We start from the raw sequence: 19,897 nt of genomic DNA on the forward strand, positions 1-19,897 counted from the left end.
GTGAGGATGACTTTACAAGTAAAAAATAAGCATTTTAGTCTGTGCGTCCACTATGCCAATGTTTTCTATTGGAATCAGCGATTCTGGATATTTGCTTGTTGTTGTCAAAATCAATTTTAGTCAAACTAAGTGAATATTTCCTCAACTTCTTTAATAGGCTGTGTACACCAGATTATTATTATTTTTATTTTTTTACACAGTAAGAACAGGTGGCTGATGCTGAGCAGATTTTCACTCACTTTCACTAAAAGTGATTTTGAAAGTAAGCATTCTCCAGAATTGAAGTCAGCTAACTCTTGTGGGGGGAATGTTTTTATTTTGAAGGGTTCAAGCTTGAAGTTTAATGGTGGTGAAACCATGGGTGGAACAATACATACACACAAGGCATGGATCAAAGACATTGTCTTTATTAAACTACACAATAATATAACTCATTACATTAAAATCCAGGTTATTTCATTCAACAAAGGACAAAGACTCACAATGACATAAAGGCCAAACCTTATGAGGGAACTACATTCCATGTCTCTTATGGAGTGAATACCTCATCCGTATAGTAGCTTTTACAGCAATCACAAGTAGTAAACTTATTGCAATGCATCCAGTCACCATGATCTGAATCCAATGCACTTGAGGATATTATAAGCACAGGGGACAGACGAGGAATGTTCTAGTTCGATTAAACCAGAGCAGTAATTGCACTTTGTGAGATTTGAAAATTTAACAGATTTTTTTTCTCTTTTTTTCGAATCAATTATGAAAAATGAAATGAAAAAATAATTACATTAAATTAAAAAGGTTCAAAGAGCCTAGTAACTCTGGAGCATGTGCGGATGTAGTAGACAGTAGATTTTGTCCCTGCTTAAGTAAACTGAATGACAAGTGGAAAATTAAGAAAAAGAACAAAACCCAGACAACTGCCATTTAAAAAGAAAAAGGATAACAGTAATCAGAAACATTTCCTTAGGAGTAAACCAGCACCTTTTTCTTTAGAATATTTAGACAATTGAACAGGCATTTAGCAAGAATGCTCCATAACAATCCTCCAAACTGATTTCCCAACTTAGAAATGTGTCCATTAAAACATAAAATAAAATAAAAGCTTCTGTAGTTGTATTCAAATGTAGTAGATAAATACACAAATGTTATACAACAATGAGCTCTTATTAAGAGCAAATTATATATGAGAACGCAAGTGTGGTATTCTTGATTGTGCGCTTTATCAAGCTGTTCTGGGTCCAGTTTCCAAGGAGAGGGTTCTGTAAAGTCAAACCCTCTAGAGAGAGTGATCTGAAGAAAAACACAAGTAAAAAAAAAAGTACATACTGTATACAGACAGTATATATTTATTTAAGACCCAATTAGTCTGTTTAGATTGACAACTTATATTAAATGACCAGAACAGTTTTTTATACTCACTCGGTGTTGCCAGCCGGTGCCATCAGTTTTCCTCGGCTGACATGCCTTTAAGTTCATCTTTCTCCCTCATCTATGACACAGAGAGACCAGTGTTACTGTGACATGTATGTACACAAACACCTCGTTCATTGTATTTAGCACAAGCACTGGGTGGGGGGGGGGGGGGGTGTAGTTTATTGTTGTATAAGTATTTTTGCTGTGTACTTTAAATCTTTGTGACACACTCCCCTACCTCCGTTTTTGTGATATAAAAAAGGGCTGTCATATGAAAACATGGATGGACGTGTCACACTCAGCATCGGGAGTAAGACTGTACTGTATTTTTTGTTGTTTTCCTTTTCTTTCCTATTGCTGTTGTTTATACTGTGGAACTAGGAAAAACTATAGTATAGCGATAAGATTTTTCCCATATTTACATACGTATATATGTAAAACAATATCCTGCTACATGTCTATATGATAGATGATTCTCTGTGTATTAAATGCATCTCCTTCTTATATCAACGTACATACATACAAAAGTTGTTGTTAAAATGAGAAACTTTACACTGCTTGACAACAGCAGAGCAGATATATTGTGCTATAGTGGCAGTAAAAGGGTCTGTATTTTCTGCTTTTTGTCACATCCTACACGTGTTGCTGTGTGTGTGTGTGTGGGCTCATACCATACTGCCAGCCGCTGTTCAGAATCAAGATATGAAAAAGGCAAAAAGACGAGAAATAGCGACTCAGAGCAAGAGGCTTTGTACGCTGCTATAGAGGAGTGATGTAAAGGTGATGCAACATAAAGTAATCTTTATTTTATGTAATTCGAAATACTATTTGACGTCTAATGTATTTCATCTGTTTCAAGTGGCTTTTGTCGTTTATCAGGCCGTCACTGTTAATAAGAACTTGTTTTATTGTGAAGATGAAATAAAAAAATAAATAAAAAAATAAAGTCCCAGCCCGGTCCCTGTGTGTGTGTGTGTGTGTGCAGCACCCTGTTCCCAGTCACCTCATCCAGCTCCTTGGTGGTCTCCTCCTCCATGCGTCTGATGTCGTCCATGGACAGATCGATCCATTTGTCCAGCCAGCAGAACAGCTGTCTGTGGAAGTGGGTGAACACTCGCTTCTCCACCTGGACGGACAGAGCAGGGGGGTGAGACAGAAACACAGCAACAGACAAGGAGACAGGACGCATAATATAGAAAAAAAAAAGTCATCTCAACTCAAAGCAGAATGTATCTGTTTTGGCCACCAGAGGGCAATATGTAGTACATCTAAAAAAAAAGACACATACAACCAATACACTAACAACAACAAAACATGTCAGTTTTAAGGGTAAAACACTTCTATTCAGAGTAAACTCAAATAAGGACAGTAACAGCAGCAGAGCACATGAATCAAGCAGTGACAACTATTTTATACCTTTTGAATGGCGCTTTCCACCTGATTCCCTACTGCGAACCACTTGAATTCTACGGTGACCAGTTTATAGGCACACATGTGTGGACAGTTGGGGTTATTTGCGAGTTCTTTCTGCAAAATAATAAGATGAAAAAACACAAGGTCAAACAAAGAGCTTTTAATCTCAATCCGTGTCATGTCTTTGAATGGAGTGAAGCAGAGTGAAAGGGGATAGGATGGTGTAGTAACCTTCCAGCCCGGTCCCAGAGGTCCTCTACCCGTCTTCTCTGACTTAAAGATGGCTGGGTCATGCTCTGCCTTGTAGTCCTGATCAATGAACGAAACCAATGTAAGACATGACAAATATGAAGCCAACCTTATAAAGCAGCCCCATGTCAGGGTTCCTACAAACATTTTTTACCAAAACTTTTCCATGAAATTTTACCCAGTTTTAATAACCATAGGCCTGTTTCTCAGTATGGCTCAAATAATAATGACAAATACATAATTAAACAAGCACTTCCCAGCCATTTCTGTTGATAGGAAAACAAGCAAGATTTTAAACAATTAGTAACGCAAGGGACTTTTTTTTTTGCATGAGACATGTTTTGGAATTTTGATGAACATGTTTTGAACACTAGCGAAAAATGAGCAGGAATTTAAAACTTTTCCAAAACAGTCAGTTCATTCCAAAACCATTTCCAGGCCTGGAAAACAGCTTTACCAAAATTGTATAACTTTTCCAGAAATTTAAAGACCATGGGAACCCCTGTCATTTTGTCATACTGACTGTTTAGTACCTACTGTAAACATATACACAAGTGTGTGACTCTAGGTCAAATCCAAGCCAATGGTCAAACTGCCTCAAACATTACTGGGGGACTGTTTGGGAGGAATCTCTGAAAACACGCTGACTTTTTGCCCTTACCTTTGCAGCTATGACACTTCTGTCCGCAATGTCGATGTCCACCACCTCAGCTTTTTTCCATGCGCTTTCCTCCAGTCCATGTACCTGCAGCCAAGCAAGATCAAACCATCAAGTTAGTATTATTTTTTTGAACAACAAAAAACATTTTAAGGCAAATAATAGGGCTGCTGACCAAAATACAAAAGTTTACATGCATAGCGTACTCTGATTATGGTCCATACTCTGTTTAAGACAATATTCCTAATAATTCCCTTTCGTCCATCCAAAGAAAATGAACACTCTTTATGTCATGACCGTTGTCTTCTTGCATTGTTTTTTCTCAGCAAAAAAAGGACAGCTCTTCTTTTAAGGAGGATTACACGTGCTAGTTCAACAGCCATAAACCAGGGCATGCGTCGCAAAAAGGGAAAATGGCGAAGAATTGTGCAAAGAAAAAAAGGTGTATACGTGACTCAAAATTGCGATTAAGATTAGAATACTCCAGCTGTCTTAATGCGATTAAACAACAGTGTGTGATCCCCTTAATCAGAATAAGGACATAGTCTGAGTAAACCATACTTATTATTATTATTTGATCTGAAAGAAAATGCATTAGAATTCATGGACAAGGGACTATGAATATCTGCAGAAAAAGTTAATATGTCAACCCATCCAACAGTTTTACGCCGTAGCTGTAATATATCGCTTGACCTACAGTATGTATATTAAGTATAGTCTGACACATGACTTACATTGTCCTGATCCCCCATATCGGGCTTGTGCCACGTCTCGATCTTAATCATGAACTTGTCTTTCATGTACTCATTCTGTGAGCAAAGGGAAGAGACACAGGATAGGGTCAGTCAGCAAACACATTCATTACATTACAGTTTGTGAGAAGGTGCACTGCGCATTAATGTCCATGCTTAAACTTAGCACCAGTTTGTGACACACGCACGCACGCGCACATGCATGCACATGCACACACACACTACATTGAAGTGTCTCCTTTCGTCTAACACGGTTAGCGTCTCATCTTTCATTGTGTAAGGTTGAACAATGTTTCACTTTACACTTTGTTCCGTTTTAGGTGTGCTCTCCCAACGGTAGTTAGAAACGATAGGCCCATATATTTCAAATTCAAAGGTTGAATCTAAAAAAGTGAGTAGAAAGGTTAACTCAATTTGATGAAGATGAAAGAATACTTACGGTAAGGACTGCATCAGGAGAAATGGTAGGCCGCGATGGACATAGAAGGAGAGACAGGGTTTTAGATATTGGGGCCTACACAGATTTCAGATCAATTCCACAACACACTCACTCACTCACTCACTCACTCACTCACTCACTCACTCACTCACGCTGCTGTCTGTCTTAACTGTACAAAAGAGACCACAACGGAGTGGGTGGCTAACCTGTGCGATGTGTTATATTTTTTACATCGTCACCCAATATCTTGTCTGTGTGAATGTGGTGCGTGTGACTCACCAGTTTTACAGTATGGATATGCATTCCAGGCCTCTTCACAAACCATGAGAGACCCTTTGGGCGCCAGCATACGGATAACACCGGGCACTTTGCTGCAGAGACATAAAACAGACATCTGTATAATCAACAATTGAATGCATTAATCACAAAAACAATTTCTTTCTTGTAACTGAATGCATTCACTTGCTCAGAACTACAGAAATATACAGGTTTTTAGTTTTGGATAATGTTAGCTTAATAAAGTGCCAGTGAATGGAATCACTCTTATCAATGGATATGTTCGGTGGGAGATCAAATCGGTGAAGTTTTTTGGGCATTTTGAGTTCTCCTTTGGCCAAATGTGAACTACACATTGACCATTAACCAGTACCATGCTGTCTTGAGGACCATACTCATTTTGAAATAATCACCAAAAGCCAATGTACACACCCTTTAACAGAGGTGGCCTTATTTCGTATTTCTAACTACTACTTTGTCTGTGGCGCGAGGTTGGCAGTATGTACTGTAGCTGTGTGACGCATCAGCTTCGAACAGCTTTCTTTTTTAATTTTTTTAAAGTTTAGTTTATTTCAAACACATAGATTCAGAACATTACATACATGAGTAAAAGACACAAAAACAAACAGCAGCTTACCTCTGCAGGTGGTAGATCTTGTGTGTGTACTGTCCCTTCTCTCCATCCTTCTCATAGGGCTCGTTTTTCAACACCTCCACACCTTCTCCTCCGCCCGTCTCACTCTTACTGGCCTCTGCTACTGAATACAGCTGACCCACTTGGTACTAAAGGGACGAAAACATCTTGATTATTGCTTACAGATCATACAGTAAATGAATTCAATTACTATTCTTTTTAGCCCTCAGAGCCAAACCATATACAGTTGAGGACAGAATTATTAGCCCCCCCCCCCCCGGTAGTTCTTGTGAAATCATTTAGTTTCTGTGTGCAAAGTTAAATAATGTAATCATCCAAAATAAAAGTAGGATGTTTAGAAAAGCTCTGTTAAAAAAATCCTTGTTTGACAGCACTGGGGGAGTACTTTTTAAAAAATGACATTTTCATAGGGGTGGGGGGGCGGGGGTTAATAATTATGTCCTAAACTGTATTAAGATGTATAGGGGTTTAACCTTGGCTGATAAGATCCCCTCTGCAGTTGGAATGGTTCATATTTTCATATTAAAGTTGGATCACATTTGAAAGTGAGGGAGGCACAGAGAGAGAAGGCTATATGGAGCATTTCGCCAGCTTTCAGCTCATGGTCTTGGTTTTGTGCCCCACAACCTCTGTTCTCGTCAACTTCATTTTCAGCCACAATGAAACATTCTGATGAACCTGCCCTGCACACTATGCCCAGTAGAGTTTGTTGGAGACCTGAACAGAGCCTAAGGGAGAGTGGATGTTGGACTTGCATTGCAATCAGGCTGAAAATGGATGCTAATGTTGCACCCTGTCCACTAGAGTTGTCAAAAGACAAATGTTTTCTAAAATATTCACCAAATACTCTTCATACAAGAATATGTTATCGTCTTTCTGACTTGTTCTGCTGCCCCCAAGTGGTCATAGCAAGTTAACATGCAGCTTCAGGACAAGTTCAATGACCCTTGTTAGGAATCTGTCCGTCGTGACCTCAGTTAACCATTGGTGGAAATGGCCCCTGAGGCATCCTCTCAGACATAGACATTTATACTAATTCAGCATGGGAAAAAAACTAGCAAAGTAAGCCTTTTGTTCAACTTTTCCCCCCTCTCTTTCCCCTTCTTCCTCCTCCACCAAAAACTGCTGTGACATTGGAAAGAGTGACTCACATTACTGCTGCAGTCACACTCACACAGAGAAAATCTTTTGAAAGTGGCCCAAACTGAATCAATCAATAAGGAGGCTCTTTGTTTATTCTACATGATAACTAAAGGTGGGGTCAGCGATTCTACAGAACGCTTGTTGTCAAAATCACTTTGTCAAAATCATTGAATATCCCCTCTCGATCCACTACCTATCCCTACTACTGCGTGTGCGGCGAGCTGAAAAAGAATCCAGGGTTAGTACACAGCCTATAGGCTCTGTAAACGGGCTAGTTGGCGGCGGGACCCCTTTGTTTACATTACCCTTTCGTTTACATGCCAGATTTTTCTTCAGTGCACACACACAGTATGGACAGGTAGCGCATCGTGGAAGAGATATTCACTGATTTTGAACAACAAGTGTTCTCCAGAATCGATGACTGTACCTTTAAATGGTTCTGGGTGAAATGTGGTTGACATCATGTGGTGAGACCAAAGATGACACATCTGCAGCCGTGTGTAGTTTAGTTGGCAAGAAGTATTTTAGTTGAATGGATCCACTACAGACAGGCCCGCTGCTCTTTAACCTATTTGTGTAGCTGTGTGGATGCTCAGCCCTGCCACTGTGTGAGTAGGAGCTTGGGAATGTGACAGGTCGTGTATAACCAGTGTGTTCCTCTCAGTGGAAAAGGACAGTTAGACACAACAAGGCTGCACCTGACCTGGACTGGGACTAAATACTGGACCAAACATGTCGAGGCAAAGTGCTCTGTCTGTCTGTCTGTCTGTCTGTCTGTCTGTCTGTCTGTCTGTCTGTCTGTCTGTCTGTCTGTCTTTATGTCTGTAAGAGAAAAAAGGAGAAGTGGTAGGTTGACGTCATGAGGTTTACTGGTTAAAACAAGGTGTGGCCTGTGATTGGAGGGTTGTACAGCTCAACAACCAATGATATGATTGAAGTGTTTTTGTCAGTGTTCCCAGTTATTGGGAGAACTAGACCTAGACCGGTCTTAAATAATGATGCCATCAAGTTGCATTATGGGACGTTTAAGATCCAGTGTTTTTGGAGCTTAACCCATACTAATAACTACAAGTCAGTATCTCAGACAGTATATGCTGCTTTACATTTGGAAAATCTTCTTAAAATCTTGTTTTATTGTGAGTCCCTGAATCTGTCCATTAAAAACTTGAAAGTGGTTCAAAATATATCAAAACAAGTTGAAAGAGCCAATTGTTCAAACTGCTGGTATTGTCTCACTAGGGGTCCAAAACCACAGAATATTCAGCTTATTATCATGGAAGACTTAGAAAATCCGCAAGGGTTGACATGAGAAGATGTCACCAGTGAATTTCGGGCATTCTCACCTAACACCCTGTAAGGAAATAGCTCGACACGTTTGCCTTTTTGCTGAAAGACCAATGAGTGAAATGAGCAATACCACTCTATCTTCTGCATGGTACTCTACAGTCAGCCAGCAGCGCATTAGCTTAGCTTAGCTGAGAATTGTAACACTGTGTTGCTCCACTAACGCAGGAATCCAGCTAACGCCTCCACACTGAATGGGATCAGAGGAAAAGCCGGTCGTACAACAAACGCTGATTACACGGCTTAGTGAAATACTGGCTGCAGCTTTGTGTTAAGCAATGGCAGAACAAAGAGGGCATTGGTGTTCTATGGAACATTTGGATCAAAAAGTGCAATGAGCCAATAGCATTTAGGAAAAATAAGGTTCACATATACAAGAGCAGTGAAGATGGTTAATCCCCTCAATCTGCTTCTTGGTTAATACACAGCCTAGGCTCTGTAAATAGGTATGGTTACATGCTACGGTGGAGCCCCTTGGTTTACATTCCCTTTGTTGATATACCAATTTACAGAGCCTAGGCTGTGTATTAACACCAGATTTACAGCACACTCACAGACACAGTACGGATAGTAGGGGGATTTTGAGGAGATATTCACTGATTTGACAATTTCTGATTTTGACGATGTGTGATTTTGTCGACAAACATTCTCCAGAATGGCTGAGCCCACCTTTAAGAAATGACGCTTTCTTATTTTTAAGTGTCACATCTAATGAAGGGGAAAGGTGAAGAGGCTGAACCCGCTCTCTTGATAACATGGCTGCAGCCAATGGTGTAGTAGATTAAAGACAGATAAATAAATAGTGGAGCTGATAGTCAAGTGTTTCAACTGCAAGGGCATCTGAAGGCGGGCCTACAAGTGACAGTCCTGAGAGTGGACAACTCCTAACCACAACACACATCCGGGGCACATGGTGTACTAAGCAGCAGCCACTTACTGTGGTATGTGTAAAATCCCATTGGCCTCTTGTTATGAATTTATCATCTCTGAGAAGAAGGCAGTTCGGCCAGATGCATGGCGATAACTGAAATATGTCGATCAGCAGCCTGCTGGGTTTTAAAACAGCATTCAGCTAAAGACTAGAGTGAAGGTAACTCCAGCAACACCAGAGAGATCAACACCCCAACAAGGAAGCTTTAAGAGATGACACATTATTGTGAAAGTTGGAGAACCTCGTCTTTTTCACCAGGAAAATATGCAAACGTGATTCAAATGTGATGCATCATGATCTGTGTTTTTAATAAATGATCTGTGAAGATATTCCAAACTAATTGTCGACTCTTTTTTTTTGCAATTTATTAAATTATCATAATTCATGGACCATCACTGGCAAAAATAAAAGTGACCAAATGAGTCCTTACCTCCTCCACTGAAATAGGCAGGACAATTCGGCTGCAAGAAAAGAGAAAAAAATAAGATATTAGAGCCCAGACAACAACACATTTATTGTTGAACTACAAGAAAAACAGATGAGGACATGTTACCAGAGGTCAACATTTCAACATTCTGTCTGTTTAGGTTTAAAGCCATAGTGTGTAACATTTTCATATGAATGAATGTCGGTTACATATTGTGTCAAATGATTTTGACACAAAGTTGATTAAGCCTATCAGCTCCACAAAACTCTCTCTGTAGTATAATGGCAGTACTGGCCGAGGGGCTCAAGAAGCCCACGGAAATGTCTCAGTTATCTATGACACTATTATTATGACACTTTTATACCTGTTTATAAACGGCTGTATAGCCTGCTACGGTTTGTTTCTCTCTCTCTCTCTCTCGTAACTTCTTTCTCCACAACAGACAGCGCTGCACTGCCATAGATGCCTATGCCGATTCATTCACCATCGTCGTACTCATAGGCAAAAATATTCACACGCACGCACGCACGTACGCACACACACACACACGGCGGGTGTCCGTTTACGCGGGAGACGAGACAGCTAGCAAACAAAATTGAGACACACGGAGGAAGATTGAGAGATACTGTTTTGAACCTACATTGTTGCACCCACTAAATCAATAATGCACAGACACTGCGGAGAATAAAGTAAGATGTCTTCCTACCTTCATGCTTATTTGCCCAAAGCATCCCATAAACCGTCCATAGAGCCCTCTGCCCCGCCCTTTCCCCTGCTTCTCTCTTTACTTTTCTCCCTTTTACCCATGCGGGCTGTGTAAGCAAGCTACAGGTACAGCTGCGCACCACTTTTGCACCGGGTCAAAGGGCATTATAGAAGTGCGATTAATCTGCGTTAATTTTTTTAATCGCGTTAATTTTTCTGTGATTAATTAATCGAAATTAACGCGTTCATTTGACAGCCCTAGTTTTTATGTGTCCTTTTGATACATGCTACCTGATTAGTGATAGCTACCTCTCTTCATCAGAAGAGATACTTAATGAATTAAATATTGCATCTCCGTAAAGTTGGGAGACTCACATTAGAGAGATTTAGAAAAAAAAATTGTCAAAATCGAGGCAGCAGGTTGACTTTTAGTTATGAATATGGGTCCAGTTCTGGAAAACGCTGGATCTTACATTTCCCATAATTCAATTGAGGCTTTTTAATCAGAGAGCCTCTCTGCCACCTGCATGTCCCTGTCTGCTACCAGTGCAAGCATTCTGTTGTACAGCTCAATAATGACATCATCAAGGCTATTTTAGAGCTCCTTGACAGGTGTATAACTGAACTTCATATTTAAACTCAGGAGTGTTCCTTTAACCAATCAGAGCTGAGGAGGGCACACCTATGGTGAGAGAGGTAATCTCTGACTTCTATCAATGGGACGACAAACACATCTATCTTTGTGTGTCACTGCAGTAAAAACAAGTGGTCGATCAGCTGTTCTGCCGGGCTTACTTTCACAGGCAATTTAGACAAAGATGGAATGAAGCTCTCAGCCCTAAACCTATTGAGAAGTAACCATAATAATAAAAAAGCTAAAATAACAAGAATAGTGTATCTTCTCACCGCCGGCCTTCTCAAACCCTGTACTGCACACCAACAAGATCTTATGGATGTTAATCAGATCCCATGATTTGAGTGTATTTGGACTGACTCCTTTATAGTTCTAATATCAGTGCTGGCCGGGCAGTTAGTTCTCTGCTAGGGTTCCCACTGTTATAGGAACCTAGAGAAGAGGAAGAGGAAATTATAAAAACTGCAATCTAGGCTTTTTGGTGGAAGGCTTGCGCGTGTGTGTGTGTGTGTGTGTGTGTGTGTATGTGTATGTGTATGTGTATGTGTGTGAGTGTGAGTGTGAGTGTGAGTGTGAGTGTGTGTGTGTGTGTGTGTGTGTGTGTATGTGTATGTGTGTGAGTGTGAGTGTGAGTGTGAGTGTGTGTGTGTGTGTGTGTGTGTGTGTGTGTGTGTGTGTTCTTTGTGCATCATTCTCTTAGTGTGCCTTGATACAATAGCCAATTAATCGCCACCTGTTGTCGGTCGGGCAGGGCCTGAATATTTCATTGGAACAGATCAGAGTGAAAGAGGAGCCAGGTCGGGGCATGAGCCAGGCGTTGGTGTGATCATGGAAAAGAGATAGGCTAGGCTACGTTTGCCTGCCCTCTCAGACTAGCTAACAGAAAGCCTGGTCCTGGCCATAACTAAAAAGGATACATCCATCTTATTTTAGAAGCTGTATTATTATTTTTTTTTTATGTTGCATGAGCCGATCCGCCATACTTAGCCTAATACCTTGGTGGGGCTGAGACTTTGAATGTACTTTGCACCATTGGTCAGATGACAGCCAGCCACTGGATGCTGTTCCGGCAATGATGTGCTTATGACACAGCCTACATGACAGTCATAAAGCTGGCTCACCCAGGACAGTAGAACCTTCACTCTTCCCCTCCCACCAATCAAGCCCTTTAAAGCTAATTTGTGAAATTTGGCTTTAAATACAATTTGGCTATACATAGGCTTCTTATTTGCCAAGTTTCCAACACCAAACCCTGTCCAAACATTTTCCAATTCAACACATCTTCCCTCACACATGCGAGCTGACGCCTTAAGAAATGAGAATGTTTAGCTTTTCTGAACATTTGAATGAAGTGTTCCAATTCGGCGTTCATAAATACACCAAAGAGTAAAGGAAGTCATTGAAATGTTAACTTTGAAAGTAGTTTGGCCGCACCCACCGCCTCCCTCTCCCTACCACATTGCAGAGTAATGTCAGCAGGACAGTTTACTTTGGTCAGTATAGCGAGCAGCAGTGTAAACCAAACCTAAACGTTAAGAAAATATAAATATATTGCTGAAAACATCTATGCCGAAATGAAGCTACTCGTTTTATCCTACAATATTCATTCTAGCATGAAGATATTTTTTCCAACAAACCATACAAACTTTAACTTGCCACAACTTTACATGGAGTTCTGGGAGTCCCACTCTGGACTTCACACAAGAAGCTAAGGTGCTGACAAACAGAGAGGGCTAATGCAAAACACCGCAGCTAGGTTTATATCAAACGTTGATAGCATTAGCCTGTCTCCCGGTGTAATATTTCAGAATGTAAGCGACAGAAAAGTCGATAGCCTAGTCCTACGTAATATTGACAAGCACTTTGACAGCGTCGCCTAGTGTTCTCTCTCTACCTGAGAACAGAATAATAGGCCTAAATAAATAACACAATTTAAAAGAAAAAAAAGTTTAAATACTCACAATTCTTTAATAAGCATGATGACTGTGGTTCCGGTCAAACGGCAGCATAAGAGTGTGGAGTGGACACCCGGTGAGAATCCTCTATAAAGGGCTGACAGAAACCGCTCGCTGGCCGCCTGTCACAGCGCTCACTCTGGGCTTTCTTCCTGGAAGGTGCCGTGTGCGTGCGGGGCGGAGGGGCGCGGCGTCCAAAGAGGAGGAGACACCTTTAGTTTCAGGTAACCTGATGGTGTGTTCAAGTGCATCCGGTAGCTAATCAAGTTTTACCAATATTAACTTGATGTTGGGATTGTGACTTTATTTGAAGGCTATGCCAATAACCATGTCTGCAAGCTATTAAGGAAGTATGGGGTAGCCTGTAAAGCTTTGTGGTTAAAACCTACTACCGCTATTGATTTGAATTAGCATATTATAACTAGCCTACTACAATGTTTAGAAAGTGTATTAGCCAGTCAAAGAATGGAGCCATTATAGCCCTATCCGTACCTGCACAAAGTGACTCAAAATGTTTGTCATACATCTGGAAGCACTGGCATAGATGCCTGTATCTTTTAAACCTACTTGTTGTGGTTTTTTTATTGTCTGTGTTTGGGTATGTACTTAATATGGACCTGAGTCTGGAAAAAGGTTTATCTATATCATTGTATATAAATAAGAATAATAGGCTACGCATAGATGGTAGTTCAACTCATGGCACAGTGTCATCAACATTGAGACTTGCTGGTTGTGGTGTGAGACAGAAACAGTCTGCCTTTTTATTTAGCCTACAGAGTGAAAGATCCTCCTGAGCAAAACAGAAGTCTTTGACTGTGTCAGCAAACTGATGGAGAGTGCAAGAACTCCCACGCTTTTATTTACCAACGGAGTAAATGAATTAAATCCTGATTACAGCTGATGCATATAGAGAGGGTGGAGTATGCGACTTTGTGTGTGTGTGTGTGTGTGTGTGTGTGTGTGTGTGTGTGTGTGTGTGTGTGTGTGTGTGTGTGTGTGTGTGTGTGTTTATGCATGTGTGTCTGTGAAAACACCTCCAGAATTGACAAAAAAAACAATACAGGGAGAAACCACCAGCTCTGGTTGAACCTGTTTTGATGACACATCTGCAGACGGTTGAGGAGCACTTTGTCTAGGTGTTCCTGTTTGACTGAAACAACTCAGAGGAAACTCAGTGCACTTGCTGTCGCCCGACAGGTTTGCCGACAAAGTCAATCTCATGCATCAGCATCAAGCACATATCCTTGTCCTGTTTAACCTATGATGATAACCTTGATGTCATACAGTGAGATCATACTGCCATTTCAAATGACACACACACACACACACACACACACACACACACACACACACAAACACGCACAGAGATTTTTACAAATCATTGTGTTTATTCTGCTTCATATATTGATCTGTCTTTTTTCTTCTTTTTCATTTCTTCAAATGTCAATGACAATGGCTATACTGTGGTACAAGACACAAACAAAACATACCAAATATACAATATCAGACCCAGGGCAAGGTGACAGCATGGAGGGCAAGGGTGAGATTTTTTTTTTAGTGATATTTTATTCCCGGTAAAGGGTTTTTACTGGGAGTTTTTTCTCAGCCGAGCTAAGGGTGTAAGGGCTTGGTGTCATATTGTATCATATATCATATTGTATGAAATGTAAAGCCCACTGAGACAAATGTATTTGTGATTTTGGGCTATACAAATAAAACTGATTTGATTTGATTTGAGATGTGAAAACGGCAGTGAAGTGAAAGTGCTGATTCGTTGTGTTGTGTTGTGTTGTGTTTTTTTTTTTACATTTTGAATGAAGATTTCACCCGGTATCTCATGACTCACTCACAACACCCAGACTACAGTAGGTTATAGACTCCTGTACCATTGACAGACAGTCATTGGCTCGTGAACAAACTGTCTTTAAAGGTGCAGTGTGTAATTTCTAAAATATTTAGTGGCATCTAGTGGTGAAAGTTCTAGATTGCAGTGCTCCATTGCTAATCCCTCCCATTCGAATAATTACAGAAGCTACGGGGGCCTTCAAGGACAAGAAGCTATAGTTACTAAAGATGGCATCATCCACCACTGCCTCAAGTCTTTTGGCAATATAAAGTGATGAGGTGAAAATGTATTTAGTTATTTATTCTATTCTTCTTTGTCTTCCAACAGGTGCATTTCCCCAGGACCCCCACAATATAAAATGCATATGGTCGTTAAGCTTGTCCATCCGTGTGGAGTTACCCGCTCCTACGTAGATATAAAAGGCTCATTCTAAGGAAATACAAAAAAACTACTTTTATTTTCAAGCGATTATGCACTAATTAAAACAAACTTGATTATTTTATTCCATGTTCTACCAAGTCTGTTCTGAAAAATGCCAATAGATGTACACATTACACCTTTAAAGGAGCTCAACACAGCATGAGTTTACCGGGCAAATGGCCGTCATTGCCCACATTCAAAGCGCATAGTAATGCTTCAGAGTATAGTTTGTACCGCCCGTGATACCGGATACACTCTGTGGAGTTGGTGTGTTTTCTAAGAACAACAGCAGATGTGAATGAAGTAAAACCCCAAAAAAATAGCACAAATACAATAGTGCACTGCATGTAAATGTGAACATATTGTTTGCACTGCCACTGACTGGATCCCATTGTTATAGCCTACCTCTCAAGTACAGAAACTGGGGTTCAGACACAACACAACAACACAGATGTGGAACCTGTGCAAGGCAGTGGTGTGCATTGAAGTGTATCTGGATTTCCCCCCCCCTCACCTTTGGAGGAATAATAGTGTACAGCCAATCAGTTTTCTCTGTGCAGAATTGCATCTATAATGTACAAATAAGGATTGGCAACTGTTATACTTGAGAGTAGTTTTTCAGTTCTCGCCCTAAGGCAGAGCTGAAGACATGCGCAAAGGGAGAGATGATGAGATCAGATTGTTGTTACCAGTTTAGTTGTTACCAATTCAGTGATACAACAATGTAAAAGTGTTGTAGATACTTTAGAAAGTCAAATGAATGCAATGAATTCCAAAACATTAACTGTGTAAGTGTATTGAGATATCCCAGTTTTTTTTTGTCATGGACCTTGGTCAAGACTTGACATCTGACAAAGATCTTTTAACCAAAAGTGTATTTTTTTAATTTTGATGGCTCTATAGCTCTGACATTTTGTCTGGATGTATAACTCTCTCCTGAATGCTCCCCACAGATGCACAGTGGAAAAATAAAATGTGAATTACGTTTTTTATATGCAAAAAAAAAAAACTTTATTTACACATTTACCAATTTTTTTATAGCACTTTACAAACTCCTTTAACCATTTTCACTGCGTACAATTCTCATCGCTCCTTTAAATGACAACAAACACATGCGGATGGGCGAGGATGAATGTGCGTTAAGACGTCCGATTGCTGAGTCCACCTTCATGAGAGAGCTAAGAGACGAGACCCCGGCCGCACTTTCCACTCACAGACACACAAACTGGGTTTAATGAGCATATGAAGCAGTGATATAGTTTTTTTTTAATCTTTTTCTTCTTCTGTGAATATAAAAAAATAACAGAATCTCTCTCCGTTCCCACGCTCTGAATGTAAGGATCTACATCGTGAAGCTCGTGAATGTTATACATTCTTTGCATCATGCGCCACCGGGTTAAGCAGCCGTGCACTGAGGGTATACAATATATACTGTATATATATATGTACTGTATATATATATATATATATATATATATATAGGAAGTACATGACTGAGGTCCATTTATCTAGAGGTCTAAAGTGCATCGCGTGCCATTCGTTTCTCACTTAAAAGTCATTCATTTGGGGTGAGTATGTGATGATGGCGGGAGGAGGCTCGTCTCTCAGCTATCACCTGTAATCAGTAAAGGTTATTTTGGGGACGGATGGGTGGATGAAGGAGTTAGATGGATGGATAGATGGATGGACAGATGGAGGGAGAGTACCCACTCCTTCTTCCTCTATATCTGAGGCACTATATGAGGGCTCGTGGCGGTCTTTGGAAGTGCCTCTGTGAGTTTTGAAATAAAATATATCCCAGGACTTTGTCTCTGTTGTTTTGGCAATTGAAGGCAGCAGGGTGAATTCATATTATCATATTATCTCCCCACTCCCTGTATCACTCTGATGAACACTATGGGGCTTGTCATTCAAAGACAATGACAATCTTGTATTGGCTGTGCCGAGTCTAGTCACATAAACTGGAGGAAGGTGTCTGAATCAGCCTGCTGCCTTCAAGCCCAAATCTGCCTTTTATGTGTCAAATGTGGATTCACCAGAAGATGCAGCCATGGTTACACTTGTGTGTTAGGGTGCAGAATTACCACCAAACTGAAAAAAAAAGACCAAGAGCAAAGTAGACATTTGAAAAACTGGACTGGTTCTTTGGAATCTACTGTGTGTCATCAAATAACTGTGAGAAATGTCCATGGCAATTTGTTTTGCCATTGGTGGTAAAATTACCTCAACTATAGTCTTAAACAGCAAAACACACACAGAAAAAAAACACATTTCTGTGATTCAACTAGCACCTTTAGGTTTAAGCACCTTTTAGGTTTAAGAAAGTCTATAAAATGTAGACATTTGCCAGTGTGTGTGTATGTGTGTGTGTGTGTGTGTGTGTGTGTGTGTGTGTGTGATTGGGTGTTAACATGTTGACAACAAGCTGCTCACAGAAGCACTTATTGCTACGACGAGTCCAGATTCTAAATTCATCTGTGTAATCAAGTAGCTTTAAATAAAACACCATATCTAACATCTTTGTCCCGTGTGTCCACTCTAGACACTTTCCTCTTTCCGTCAGATCATGTATAGGGAACCAAAGATTTAACAACACATCTGCCAACATATTGCTAGTAAATACATTTGAAAATAATAAAAAAAAAAACAACAACAACATGAGATTACATAATCCAAACACACAAAAGGAATTCATGAGCAAAAAAAAAAACTATTAAAAAACAAAGAAAAAAAAAAACGGACTGAACATGACAAGCCGAGTCTGTGTCTGCCCCATGGTCTGCCCGCACTGAGTGAAACAAGTCAATCCAGCACAGTCTCAGCTGGCATCATGCAGTATAGTTGATCCAACCACAAGAAAGCACCTTCTCCTCAGACTACTACTGCATTATGTAACACACACACACACACACACACACACACACACACACACACACACACACACACACACACGCTCCAGTGTTTTTTCTCCACATTGAAAAGCCATTACACAATGTGTTTAAGTAGGAACTGCTACCAATACTGCTGCTGCATGCCCAGTCTATATACAGTTAATACCTTCACGCACAAGAGGCAGCAGAGATGTTGTGCCTATAAGGGTGCCACTTACTGTATGTGTGTGTGTGTATTTGAATGTGACCAATGTGAAGTCCTCAAAACTAAAAAAAACAGCCACTAAGCAGACCCATTTCAACCCTGGTCTGTGACAGTTTCAGCGGGGCGGGCGACCTCAGACAGACAAACCCGGCCCAATAAGAAAGTAAGGGTAGCCGTGGTTCAGTCAGTTTTCAGCGAGTTGGCACAATACAGTCACTGAGAAATGGTCTCACTCACTGTGGCTTTCCTTTGGCTGGCGTCTTCTTCCTCTTCGTCTGAGTCTAGTTTTCTTTTTTTCTTTTTTAAGAGCAAGGCTCAACCAAGTAGTCAGTGGAGGAGGAAACGGAGGACAGAAATAAAAAATGGCAAAAGTGGAGAAAAGATGAGCACAGAGAGGAGTCATTTTGGGGGGGAGATGCTCCCAACCTTTTTTTTTTTGTCTATGTTTCTCCTCAGCTCAGAGATGCAGTCGATGGGAATGGGACCTCTCCATGGGACCGTGTGTGCGTGTGTGTGTGTGTGTGTGTGTGTGTGTGTGTGTGTGTGTGTGTGTGTGTTTGCGTGCGTGCGCGCTCATGGGTGTCCGGTGTCCCACAGTGTATTGAATCAGAGAGGGTGCAAGTGGGTGTCACATTGGTGTGTGTGTGTGTTTGGCCATTTATTTTTTGGCGCACGTTTGGCAGTGACACGGTGTGAGTGTGTGTGTGTCGAGTGTGTACGTATATGAGGAATGTGAGGGCTGAGGGAGTCGTTCAGAATGCAGATGAACTGAGAGAGAGGTGCTGCAGCATCAGGTGAGGGAAGGGTGGAGGAGTTTATTGACCTCCACCTCTCTGCCCCTCCCCTGCTCTCTTTATTTTTTATCTTTTTCCTCTTTTGAGTGCAGCTTATCCTCTGGTTGTTAAGGTAATAATTCTAGTGGCACTCTAGACGAAGGCTTCTAGCTTGCTGTCGTTGTTGCTCTGGACGTATATCTTTGGGTCGTCGTCCTCCTGCTCTCTGATGCGCTGCAGGGAGCGGCTGTGGCACAGCAGGTAGAGAGGCAGGCAGAATCCCAGAGCACTCACCCCCAGCAGACCCACGTTCACCTGGGGGAAAACACCAGGGACAGAGCATCATAAACAGGCACACTTCACAGGAACCCCCCCTGGTAAATCACTATATAATAAGGCAAAGCGTGTGTTTTTTAATGAACATTTATACCGCAGCATGTTGTTCCGTCTTACGGGTCGTTTTTTTTGTGAAACATTTGTGAACATGTATTCAATCTGCCATGTTTGATCAGTGAAAAACCATGAACAGATAGAGATCAAAGACCGGATGTTCTCAGGAAGGGCCAAAAGATTTGCGCTACTTTTGCGGCCACTAAACCTGTGCAAATTAGAGAGAAAGATAGCTTCCGAATCACAAAGCACACGGGAATGGTGCCTGTCCCATTTGCCTGTATGTAAATAAGGGAATTTATAAAAATCTGCGCACAATTGCCCCCACTTTTCCACACCACCTATTCCACAAAGACCAGCGCTAACTGGCACAGGCAG

At 40.9% G+C, this 19,897-nt stretch overlaps 2 protein-coding genes across 3 annotated transcripts in view; both read right to left on the minus strand.

Moving 5' to 3' along the window:
- Positions 1 to 385: 385 nt before the first annotated feature.
- Positions 386 to 13,141, minus strand: LOC307271213 (phosphatidylinositol transfer protein alpha isoform-like). Its single transcript, XM_080053619.1, has 12 exons — positions 13,001 to 13,141; positions 9,704 to 9,734; positions 5,838 to 5,983; positions 5,204 to 5,295; positions 4,925 to 4,932; positions 4,468 to 4,542; positions 3,737 to 3,820; positions 3,058 to 3,135; positions 2,830 to 2,940; positions 2,417 to 2,539; positions 1,420 to 1,489; positions 386 to 1,290 (listed from the first exon to the last, which is right to left on the minus strand). Exons 1-11 carry the CDS (start codon positions 13,015 to 13,017, stop codon positions 1,442 to 1,444), a joined length of 813 nt encoding a protein of 270 aa, XP_079909745.1. The 5' UTR covers positions 13,018 to 13,141; the 3' UTR covers positions 386 to 1,290; positions 1,420 to 1,441.
- Positions 13,142 to 15,876: 2,735 nt separating this feature from the next.
- The window catches only part of LOC307269463 (large neutral amino acids transporter small subunit 4-like), a 32,633-nt gene continuing 28,612 nt past the window's right edge, over positions 15,877 to 19,897 (minus strand). For both annotated transcript variants that reach the window (XM_080052432.1, XM_080052431.1), the window contains exon 14: positions 15,877 to 19,444. In XM_080052432.1, coding sequence (XP_079908558.1) covers positions 19,283 to 19,444 — 162 coding nt within the window. In that variant the 3' untranslated portion in view covers positions 15,877 to 19,282. The remainder of the gene's footprint in view (positions 19,445 to 19,897) is intronic.

The sequence above is a fragment of the Ammodytes marinus genome (assembly GCF_949987685.1).
Source record: "Ammodytes marinus genome assembly, chromosome: 3".
Taxonomy (NCBI): domain Eukaryota; kingdom Metazoa; phylum Chordata; class Actinopteri; order Uranoscopiformes; family Ammodytidae; genus Ammodytes; species Ammodytes marinus.